The sequence below is a fragment of the Pseudophryne corroboree genome, chromosome 3 (genome assembly GCF_028390025.1).
Source record: "Pseudophryne corroboree isolate aPseCor3 chromosome 3, aPseCor3.hap2, whole genome shotgun sequence".
Classification (NCBI taxonomy): Eukaryota; Metazoa; Chordata; class Amphibia; order Anura; family Myobatrachidae; genus Pseudophryne; species Pseudophryne corroboree.
In genome coordinates this window covers 406,269,464-406,281,978 of record NC_086446.1, presented here as the reverse complement: position 1 = coordinate 406,281,978, position 12,515 = coordinate 406,269,464, and the positions used below count along the sequence as shown (strand labels likewise).

General features: G+C 49.0%; 1 protein-coding gene across 1 annotated transcript in view; it reads right to left on the bottom strand.

Annotated features, from left to right (window-relative positions):
• LOC135055750 (fer-1-like protein 4) overlaps positions 1–12,515 on the bottom strand; it is a 346,065-nt gene that overhangs the window by 156,775 nt on the left and 176,775 nt on the right. The window contains exon 27 of the mRNA XM_063960172.1: positions 10,587–10,700. Coding sequence (XP_063816242.1) covers positions 10,587–10,700 — 114 coding nt within the window. The remainder of the gene's footprint in view (positions 1–10,586; positions 10,701–12,515) is intronic.

The window sequence follows — 12,515 nt, the reverse complement described above, 5'->3', positions numbered from 1 at the left end:
AGCTGCCGCTGGGACCAGAGCCGTCTCACGCCCACAGTGAGTGCAGCCCTCCCTCCTCCTCTCCTGCTGCAGTGTATGTGACCAGCAGGCAGCAGCGCACGGAGGCCGGGAGACGGAGCGGGCTGCGGGACAGGCTAAGGAGTCAGGCAGTGCGTAGTGGTGGACCCTGGACCGCGTGGACTGGATTTCACTTCCAGCCAGCCCAGGCTCCCCAGCGGCCACACAGAGAGGAGACTGAGGCGCCGATCGAAGCAGGCAGAGGCAGCAGCAGCAGGACGGAGACAGTGACTCACTGTGTATATCAGCCTGTCACAGTGAGTATGCTGTTTGCTGTATCGCGGCTGCCAGCCTGTGCCAGCTACCTTTAACGTGTGTGCGGCGGGCACTAAGGGGGGGCGATCCGGTCTATATGTAGTATATGGTGGTATGTGCCCCTCACACGCTGCCTCCTGGCTCCTGCCCCTCACACACTGCCTCCTGCCCCTCACACGCTGCCCCCTGCACCTCACACGCTGCCCCCTGCACCTCACACGCTGCCCCCTGCCCCTCACACGCTGCCCCTCACAAGCTTCCCCCTGCACCCTGCCTCTCACACACTGCCCCCTATACACTGTCCCTCACACGCTGTCCCCTGCACCTAACATTCTGCCCCCTGCCCCTCACACACTGCCCCCTATACACTGTCCCTCACACGCTGTCCCCTGCACCTAACATGCTGCACCCTGCCTCTCACACACTGCCCCCTATACACTGTCCCTCACACACTGCCCCCTATACACTGTCCCTCACACGCTGTCCCCTGCACCTAACATGCTGCCCCCTGCCCTTCACACACTGCCCCCTATACACTGTCCCTTACACGCTGTCCCCTGCACCTAACATGCTGCACCCTGCCTCTCACACACTGCCCCCTATACACTGTCCCTCACACACTGCCCCCTATACACTGTCCCCTGCACCTAACATGATGCCCCCTGCCCCTGACACACTGCCCCCTATACACTGTCCCTCACACGCTGTCCCCTGCACCTAACATGCTGCACCCTGCCTCTCACACACTGCCCCCTATACACTGTCCCTCACACGCTGTCCCCTGCACCTAACATGCTGCCCCCTGCCCCTCACACACTGCCCCCTATACACTGTCCCTCACAAGCTGTCCCCTGCACCTAACATGCTGCACCCTGCCTCTCACACACTGCCCCCTATACACTGCCCCTCACACGCTGTCCCCTGCCCCTCACAAGCTGCCCCCTGCCCCTCACACGCTGCCCCCTGCCCCTCACAAGCTTCCCCCTGCACCCTGCCTCTCACACACTGCCCCCTATACACTGTCCCTCACACGCTGTCCCCTGCACCTAAAATGCTGCCCCCTCGCCCCCTGCCCCTCACACGCTGCCCCCTGCACCCTGACCCTCTCACACTGCCCCCTGCCCCTCACACGCTTCCCCCTGCACCCTGCCTCTCACTTACTGCCCCCTTCACCCTGCCCCTCACACGCTGCCCCCTGCACCTCACATGCTGCCCCTCACACGCTGCCCCCTGCCCCTCACACGCTGCCCCTTGTAGTGGGGACATACCCCATTTCTGGAAGCGCATGCACCGAAGCCGCACACAAATACACTTGCCCCTTCCATGGTGCCCCCCCTATCATTTTCTTCTGGATCCGCCCCTGGGGGGACCCCTACATCTTTTGTCCCCTGTATTTTTGGAACCAGGACCGGACTAAGAGCCCGGTGCTGGTTGTCAAAATACGGGGAACCCCTGTTCAATTTTTTTCCCAGTATTTAAACAACCAGGTCCGGCTCAAAGAGCCCGAGGCTGGTTATACTTAGGAGGAGGGACCTCACGCATTATTTTTTTTATTTCTCTATCGTCCTAGTGGATGCTGGGGTTCCTGAAAGGACCATGGGGAATAGCGGCTCCGCAGGAGACAGGGCACAAAAAGTAAAGCTTTAGGATCAGGTGGTGTGCACTGGCTCCTCCCCCTATGACCCTCCTCCAAGCCTCAGTTAGATTTTTGTGCCCGGCCGAGAAGGGTGCAATCTAGGTGGCTCTCCTGAGCTGCTTAGAAAAGTTTAGCTTAGGTTTTTTATTTTACAGTGAGTCCTGCTGGCAACAGGATCACTGCAACGAGGGACTTAGGGGAGAAGAAGTGAACTCACCTGCGTGCAGGATGGATTGGCTTCTTTGGCTACTGGACATTAGCTCCAGAGGGACGATCACAGGTACAGCCTGGATGGTCACCGGAGCCTCGCCGCCGGCCCCCTTGCAGATGCTGAAACGAGAAGAGGTCCAGAATCGGCGGCAGAAGACTCCTCAGTCTTCTTAAGGTAGCGCACAGCACTGCAGCTGTGCGCCATTTTCCTCTCAGCACACTTCACACGGCAGTCACTGAGGGTGCAGGGCGCTGGGAGGGGGGCGCCCTGGGAGGCAAATGAAAACCTTTTTTGGCTAAAAATACCTCACATATAGCCTCCGGGGGCTATATGGAGATATTTAACCCCTGCCAGAATCCGTTAAGAGCGGGAGACGAGGCCGCCGAAAAAGGGGCGGGGCCTATCTCCTCAGCACACAGCGCCATTTTCCCTCACAGAAAGGCTGGAGGGAAGGCTCCCAGGCTCTCCCCTGCACTGCACTACAGAAACAGGGTTAAAACAGAGAGGGGGGCACTAATTTGGCGTTAGAAATATATAAAAAAGATGCTATAAGGGAAAACACTTATATAAGGTTGTCCCTATATAATTATAGCGTTTTTGGTGTGTGCTGGCAAACTCTCCCTCTGTCTCTCCAAAGGGCTAGTAGGTCCTGTCCTCTATCAGAGCATTCCCTGTGTGTGTGCTGTGTGTCGGTACGTGTGTGTCGACATGTATGAGGACGATGTTGGTGAGGAGGCGGAGCAATTGCCTGTAATGGTGATGTCACTCTCTAGGGAGTCGACACCGGAATGGATGGCTTATTTAGGGAATTACGTGATAATGTCAACACGCGCCAAGGTCGGTTGACGACATGAGACGGCCGACAAACAATTAGTACCGGTCCAGACGTCTCAAAAACACCGTCAGAGGTTTTAAAACGCCCGTTTACTTTAGTCGGTCGACACAGACACAGACAGGGACACTGAATCCAGTGTCGACGGTGAATAAACAAACGTATTCCTTATTAGGGCCACACGTTAAGGGCAATGAAGGAGGTGTTACATATTTCTGATACTACAAGTACCACAAAAGAGGGTATTATGTGGGATGTGAAAAAACTACCGTAGTTTTTCCTGAATCAGATAAATTAAATTAAGTGTGTGATGATGCGTGGGTTCCCCCCGATAGAAAATATGGGCGGTATACCCTTTCCCGCCAGAAGTTAGGGCGCGTTGGGAAACACCCCTTAGGGTGGATAAGGCGCTCACACGCTTATCAGAACAAGTGGCGGTACCGTCTATAGATAGGGCCGTCCTCAAGGAGCCAGCTGACAGGAGGCTGGAAAAATATCATAAAAAGTATATACACACATACTGGTGTTATACTGCGACCAGCGATCGCCTCAGCCTGGATGTGCAGAGCTGGGGTGGCTTGGTCAGATTCCCTGACTAAAAATATTGATACCCTTGACAGGGACAGTATTTTATTGACTATAGAGCATTTAAAGGATGTATTTCTATATATGCGAGATGCACAGAGGGATATTTGCACTCTGGCATCAAGAGTAAGTGCGATGTCCATATCTGCCAGAAGATGTTTATGGACACGACAGTGGTCAGGTGATGCAGATTCCAAACGGCACAAAGGTGTATTGCCGTATAAAGGAAAAGAAGTTATTTGGGGTCGGTCCATCGGACCTGGTGGCCACGGCAACTGCTGGAAAATCCACCGTTTTTACCCTAAGTCACATCTCTGCAGAAAAAGACACCGTCTTTTCAGCTTCAGTCCTTTCGTCCCTATAAGAGTCATATCTGCCCAGGGATAGAGGAAAGGGAAGAAGACTGCAGCAGGCAGCCCATTCCCAGGAACAGAAGCGTTCCACCGCTTCTGACAAGCTCTCAGCATGACGCTGAGACCGTACAGGACCCCTGGATCCTACAAGTAGTATCCCAGGGGTACAGTTTGGAATGTCGAGACGTTTCCCCTGCGCAGGCTCCTGAAGTCGGCTTTACCAAGGTCTCCCTCCGACAAGGAGGCAGTATGGGAAAAAATTCACGAGCTGTATTCCCAGCAGGTGATAATTAAATTACCCCTCCTACAACAAGAAAAGGGGTATTATTCCACACTATATTGTGGTACTGAAGCCAGAAGGCTAGGTGAGACCTATTCTAAATCTAAAAAAATTTGAACACTTACAAAGGTTCAAATCAAGATGGAGTCACTCAGAGCAGTGATAACGAACCGGGAAGAAGGGGACTATCTGGTGTCCCGAGACATCAGGGATGCTTACCTCCATGTCCCAAATTTGCTCTTATCACTAAGGGTACCTCAGGTTCGTGGTACAGAACTGTCACTATCAGTTTCAGACGCTGCCGTTTGGATTGTCTACGGCACCCCGGGTCTTTACCAAGGTAATGGCCGAAATGATGGTTCTTCTTCAAAGAAAAGGCGTCTTAATTATCCCTTACTTGGACGATCTCCTGATAAGGGCAAAGTCCAGGGAACAGTTGGAGGTCGGAGTAGCACTATCTCGGATACTGTTACAACAGCAGGGGTGGATTCTAAATATTCCAAAATCGCAGCTGATCCCGACAACAAGTCTCCTGTGCTTAGGGATGATTCTGGACACAGTCCAGAAAAAGGTGTTTCTCCCGGAAGAGAAAGCCAGGGAGTTATCCGAGCTAGTCAGGAACCTCCTAAAATCAGTGCATCATTGCACAAGGGCCATGGTAAAAAAATGGTGACTTCCTTCGAAGCAATTCCAGTCGGCAGATTTCATGCAAGAACTTTTCAGTGGGATCTGCTGGACAAATGGTCCGGATCGCATCTTCAGATGCATCAGCGGATAACCCTATATCCAAGGACAAGGGTGTCTCTCCTGTGGTGGTTACAGAGTGCTCATCTTCTAGAGGGCCGCAGATTCGGCATTCAGTTTTGGATGTTGGTGACCACGGAGGCCAGCCCGAGAGGCTGGGGAGCAGTCACACAAGGAAAAAATTTCCAGGGAGTGTGATCAAGTCTGGAGATTTTTCTCCACATAAATATAGCTAAGGGTAAAATTATAATGCTCTAAGCTTAGCAAGACCTCTGCTTCAAGTCAGCCGGTATTGATCCAGTGGGATAAAACATCACGGCAGTCGCCCACGTAAATAGACAGGGCGGCACAAGAAGCAGGAGGGCAGTGGCAAAAACTGCAAGGACTTTTCGCTGGGCGGAAAATCATGTGATAGCATTGTCAGCAGTGTTTCATTCCGGGAATGGAAACTGGGAAGCAGACTTCCTCAGTAGGCACGACCTCCACCCGGCAGAGTGGGAACTTCATGGGGAAGTTTTCCACATAATTGTAAACCGTTGGGAATTACCAAAGGTGGACATGATGGCGTCCCGTCTGAACAAAAAACGGGACAGGTATTGCGCCAGGTTAAGAGACCCTCAGGCAATAGCTGTGGACGTTCTGGTAACACCGTGGGTGTACCAGTCGGTGTATGTGTTCCATCCTCTGCTTTTCATACCTAAGGTACTGAGAATTATAAGACGTAGAGGAGTAAGAACTATACTCATGGCTCCGGATTGGCCAAGAAGGACTTGGTACCCGGAACTTCAAGAGATGCTCACAGAGGACTTATGGCCTCTGCCGCTAAGAAGGGACTTGTTTCAGCAAGTACCATGTCTGTTCCAAGACTTACCGCAGCTGCGTTTGACGGCATGGCGGTGGAACGCCGGATCCTAAGGGAAAAGGCATTCAGGAAGAGGTCATTCCTACCCTGGTCAAAGCCAGAAAGGAGGTGACCGCACAACATTATCACCACATGTGGCGAAAATATGTTGCGTGGTGTGAGGCCAGGAAGGCCCCACGAAGAAATTTCAACTCGGTCGATTCCTGCATTTCTTGCAAACAGGAGTGTCTATGGGCCTCAAATTGGGGTCCATTAAGGTTCAAATTTCGGCCCTGTCGATTTTTCTTCCAGAAAGAATTGGCTTCAGTTCCTGAAGTCCAGAAGTTTGTCAAGGGAGTATTGCATATACAACCCCCTTTTGTGCCTCCAGTGGCACTGTGGGATCTCAACGTAGTTCTGGGATTCCTCAAAACACATTGGTTTAAAACCAGTCAAATCTGTGGATTTGAAGCATCTCACATGAAAAGTGAACATGCTCTTGGACCTGGCCTGGACCAGGCGAGTGTCAAATTGGTGGTTTTTTTCTCAAAAAAGCCCATATCTGTTTGTCCATTCGGACAGGGCAGAGCTGCGGACTCGTCCCCAGTTCTCTCCCTAAGGTGGTGTCAGTGTTTCACCTGAACCAGCTTATTGGGGTGTCTTGCGCCTACTAGGGACTTGGAGGACTCCAAGTTGCTAGATGTGGTCAGGGCCCTGAAAATATAGGTTCCAGGACGGCTGGAGTCAGGAAAACTGACTTGCTGTTATCCTGTATGCACCCAACAAACTGGGTGCTCTTGCTTTTAAGCAGACTTTTGCTAGTTGGATGTGTAATACAATTCAGCTTGCACATTCTGTGGCAGGCCTGCCACAGCCAAAATATGTAAATGCCCATTCCACAAGGAAGGTGGGCTCATCTTGGGCGGCTGCCCGAGGGGTCTCGGCTTTACAACTTTGCCGAGCGGCTATTTAGTCAGGGGCAAACACGTTTGTAAAATCCTACAAATTTGATACCCTGGCTAAGGAGGACCTGGAGTTCTCTCATCGGTGCTGCAGAGTCATCCGCACTCTCCCGCCCGTTTGGGAGCTTTGGTATAATCCCCATGGTCCTTTCAGGAACCCCAGCATCCACTAGGACGATAGAGAAAATAAGAATTTACTTACCGATAATTCTATTTCTCGGAGTCCGTAGTGGATGCTGGGCGCCCATCCCAAGTGCGGATTATCTGCATTACTTGTACATAGTTACAAAAATCGGGTTATTATTGTTGTGAGCCATCCTTTCAGAGGCTCCGCTGTTATCATACTGTTAACTGGGTTCAGATCACAGGTTGTACAGTGTGATTGGTGTGGCTGGTATGAGTCTTACCCGGGATTCATAAATCCTTCCTTATTGTGTACGCTCGTCCGGGCACAGTACCTAACTGAGGCTTGGAGGAGGGTCATAGGGGGAGGAGCCAGTGCACACCACCTGATCCTAAAGCTTTACTTTTTGTGCCCTGTCTCCTGCGGAGCCGCTATTCCCCATGGTCCTTTCAGGAACCCCAGCATCCACTACGGACTCCGAGAAATAGAATTATCGGTAAGTAAATTCTTATTTTTTGTTTTAACCAATTCAGACCCTTCTCCATTAAGTTAATGGAAGCCCTGGACAACAAAATTGCATTCATGTCCTCCTCCCACTCCCTTCCCAGTCCCAAACACTAATTTTTTTTTTTTTTCTATAAAAATGTACAATATACAACAAGTATGATGAGCAGGCAGGCAGAAGGCATTGGCGGCATCGGACTGAGATGCAAATTAGTGGAGGAGGCCTGGGTCAGTTGATGGTGGGCGAGTTTGTAAGCCATTGGCGGTGGCAGCGGGCATCGGCTCAGAGGCAGTAGCGGGCATTGGCTCGACGGGGGTAGGGGTCATCGGCAGGATGTGGCGGACATTATGGCTGTAGTGCCTCACCAGCCACTGACCTCACCGCACGCCACTGCAATATACAAGTATGATGAGCAGGCAGGCAGAAGACATTGGCGGCATCGGACTGAGATGCAAATTAGTGGAGGAGGCCTGGGTCAGTTGATGGTGGGCGAGTTTGTAAGCCATTGGCGGTGGCAGCGGGCATCGGCTCAGAGGCAGTAGCGGGCATTGGCTCGACGGCGGTAGGGGTCATCGGCAGGATGTGGCGGACATTATGGCTGTAGTGCCTCACCAGCCACTGACCTCACCGCACGCCACTGCTTGTGGCACACCCCCTATATGGAGGTGCTTAGCTAGACATCCAAATGACCACGTCCATGGCCAGTCTAGCCATGGCCTACGTCATTATCAATATGCACTTGCACCAGCCCTATCCTTGGTGCTAGAGATCTGTCTGAAAACAGGTGTATTTTAACATATGCACACTTCTGCATAGCCTGTAGTTGCAGCATCAAGCCCTCCACCCATCCTTACTAAACTTAAGCTGGGTGCGAATCCCTGTTACCAGCCTGTTACTTCCCTTCAGCTGCAAGTATAGATGCGGTTGAGTTGCATACAACTCAGCATTGCCCCAGCCTACATATGTATTTCAGCTCCAGAGCATGCACACTGCGCACACACATAATCCATCTACAAAACTCACGTGTTCAACTCTGCATCAGCCCCAATAGATGTAAAATAAATAGTGCTACTGTATGTTTCCCAAAACGTTCTTTCTTGATTATCTCTATTAGAGGGACATCAAATTTATGTGCTTGTATTCAATATACGAAACATCACATAGTAATGTGATCCATCCATTCCCGCCGGCAGCTGCATCCCCCGTAAGTTTCTATGTGGGATGCAATGCTGCCAGATTTATCCATTCCAGATGTGTCCTGGTGTCTCTGTGCCATACAGCAGGACTGAGACTGTGGCACTTTCAGAGGAGTAGCGTACTGTATTTTTCTTTCAGTGTTGCATCTTATTCACTTCACAGACACAGCGAATCACCCCTCACAGTCTGCTAGAGATGCTGGGCTGTGACTAACTGCACAGGATTATGTTAAACACATAGGAAGTCGCACATGAAGCACAGCGGAACTTGGCGTGAGAAAAAGACATGGGGCCTCGCATCAGAGCCCTTCTTACACAGATTCACACACAGATAAATAAATGTTACACATCAAATTGATCAGTACATGCTAACAATGTAGTTTTGTCACTCCCAGTTGTTTTATTTATATGAATAAGATGCAAATTTTGAGCATGAAAGACACTCAGCGTGGCCTAGTAGTCTGGGACCTGGCGCGCCGAGATGGGCTATTTGTCACAACTTTGAGCAACAGTGTATGAGGACACATCTGTACCATCAGTACAGATGATTTACAGTGGCAGAACACCAGAATAACCTCCTAAATTTACAAATCCAGACCAAGGTATTCCTCTTATGCCCCTGTCAGATGGATGATAGTAATCATATCAACATTTATTATGTGAAACCACAATGTTAACACTAGAATGTTGACATGGACCTGTAAGACGACGCTGGAGACATGGCTGCCGCTGGGAACAGGTGAGTGACCGCTGGGCCAGGAACGTTAGGTTGACATTCAAACATGTCAACATAACATACGTGTATACAAGATGAACGTCAACATGGTCAATATACTAAACATATTGACATGCTACATGTCAACACTGTGACCATGTTGAAATTCTCATGTCGATATAACATACCAACACCATATAGGGGTAAAGTAAGAATTTTGAAGTTCTGGATTTAAGGACTAAGGGGCATATTTATCACAATGAGATACGGATGGGATGGGATAAATTTGTCCAAATCGCAATGTGATATTGGAATACATTGCAAGGATGTATCAATTATCGCATTCCCTTTTTTTTTTAAACATATTGTAGCCTGCAAGTCTAGTATAATTGAAAAAAAATAATAAATACTGAACAGGGCATAGCCAGAACTTTGTGGGCCCCATAGCAACATTTTGAAGGGGCCCCTGTCCCAATGCTTTTCAAGTAACACCTCTCCGTAGCAGGTGTTAATTTTAAGCCACATAATCGTTCCCTGGTTCATTTTATGACCCATAGTAGAGTCATGGTTAATGTTATGCCCCTTAGTAATGCCCTAGTTCTTTTTATGATCCCTATTAGTGCGCTAGTTCACATTATGTCACATTGTAGGGCTGCCAGTACACAGTATGCAACACAGTACCCACAATTTACATTACATTACATAGTGTCCCCAGTTCATATTATGCCACACTATAGTGCCTCCACTTCATATTGTGCCACATTACAGTGTCCCAGTTCATATTATTTAACATTATAATGCCCTTCAGTTAATTTTCTACCACATTACAATAAACAGGTCCAGGGACATAATTAGATAAATAGTAGGCCCCAAGGCAAAAGATTGTAAGGGCTCTTCTGTACCACCCAATGGATGAAAAATGTATATAACACATGTAACTTTGACAGCAAAGGTGGGCCCCTCTCAGCTCTGGGCCCCATAGCTGCTGCACTCCCTGCACCTATGGTAGCTACGCTCTTGATACTGAATAAGATTGCAAAGACAGACAACATCTACAGTATATAATAAAAAGCAAACACTGCTCCTCACCTCTATTGGAGAGATTAGAGTGTTTTGCGTGCCGGCAGCCACTAGATGGTGCCCGACGGAACAATTCAAGTGTTGCTCCCTTCGGGTGCGCACAGCTGCCGATGCTGACATTACTGTTATTTTGTTCCGTAATTTTGACGGGCTGGTAACTAGTAGATAATAATACTACTAAGGAAATAATAATAATAATAATATATTTACCTCTATTCTAAAGTCCTTAAGGACTGGACGAATTCCTTCAGGAATAATGTAACGTTCAAGTGTTTCATCCATGAAGTCAGGTTCTTTAGGCTTAATATATTCTGGTACAGCTGGCTAAAGGAATACAATAAAATGGGGTGGGGGTGTAAATATATGGCACTTCATGTTTGACTATACAAACAGCACATAAAAGTTATAGATTTCAAAAACAAAGAAAAGAGTCAATATGATTAAATTGTAAATAGCTTTATTTTCTCAGGAAATCGCAAAATTAAATATGATGTACTACTCACACTATATTATCTGCTTTTCTATTTGTAACATTTACTGTATGTACATACATTATGGTTATTATGTGATCGATTGTTATAAAATTAAGACAGTATTGAAAATTTCGATATAGAACAATAGCTCTCTCTAACCTGTACAAGGTTTTAGAGCTGAAAGCTTGTGTGTACTTGAAAAGTCTAAAATCTATTATAAAATGGGTCCCTAATATAAATTTGGTCATCACGCACATTTTTGTAATGACCTTATTGTGGCTGTGGCACATGCATGTCAAACCTAACATGTACGGCATGCACCTCTTCTGCCACTGAGCGCACCCTGCACATTAGGTGTGACTTGCACGCATGTTCATACCGACGGTCGAGAACTATAATGGGTTGGGGCGGGAATGGGAGGGTTTCCTGCTGACATCCACCCTAGAATGTTTAAGGTTTTAGATAGTTCAGTTACTTATTTCACTCCATTTTTCATTAGTGATGTAATTCTTCGTTTTCTTCCCCCTCCTCTTCTATATAACCCAAGATAAAGTACCAACCAATCAGCTTCTGTCATTTTACAGGCAGAGCTCATAATGTTGTAGGCTGACCACAAGTCTTGTAACATTCTTTCCCTTGCTTAAAAGGTCAAAAAGAATTGGTTTTGGAGTGAAAGAAGGAAGAAAGAAGAACCCCATCCCACCCCAGCACCACAGTTACAGCGGATTGTACTAAAGGAAAAATGTGGTAAAACCCCCATTTTCAGGGGCTTTTACCGCATTTTCACATGTACTAACCATAGTCCGCCCGCTTTTCGATGCGGAGGGTATCGCCATCTTTTTATGGTGATACCCTATAGGAGCCTATGGGCTTCTTCCCGCATCCTGCCGCCCCGGGTCGGTCATGCTGACACCTCCCTCCACCATACTTGAATGCAGATAGCTCCCCTCGCACTCCCGGATCTTAGCCTCCTCCTCCCCCAGCAACATAGCCATCTGTCCTTCCGGATGCAGGGAGGAGGAGCCGGGGACTGGTTGCTGACGGAAACCCATGGAGACCCCCACACACCCTCTCCTCCGGACCTCCAGGTATTGCCTGGGGCTTCTGTCATCGCATTGCGATACTAATCACATATGTTAGTGCATATGGGATTAGCATCGATGCAATGGCCGGAGATGGCCCCCGATGCATATTAGTACTAGAAATGAGCGGTCCGGATTACCTTGAATGAGGATGATCTGAGCAGTGCCCGAGCCTGGCTCAGGGACTTCCCAACCAGGCTCGGAATGTGAGAGCAAGGCCGAATGTCATCGTCCTGCATCGGACTCTCGCTGGACTCGGAGTGTATATAAAGTGCCACGGCCGGGACTCTGCGCCATTTCATTGCCCGCTCCCGTGCTGAGCTGTGCTCTGCGGTGTTGGGCTGTTAGTTAGAAAGTACATCTAAGGGCACAGGGCTGTCAGTTAGAGTGTCCATCAAAGGGGCTGTCACTTGTGTACATCTAAGTGGCTGTCAGTCAGGTTGTAGTGTACATCTACAGGGTTGTCAGAGTGTGACCAGATGTTTGGAGGGAGGATTTCTGACGTCAGCTCCTGGCCGGATCATCACACCGGAAGAGTAAGTCCTGAGCTGTGCAGAGACTGCGCAAACATTTGTTTGTGCAGC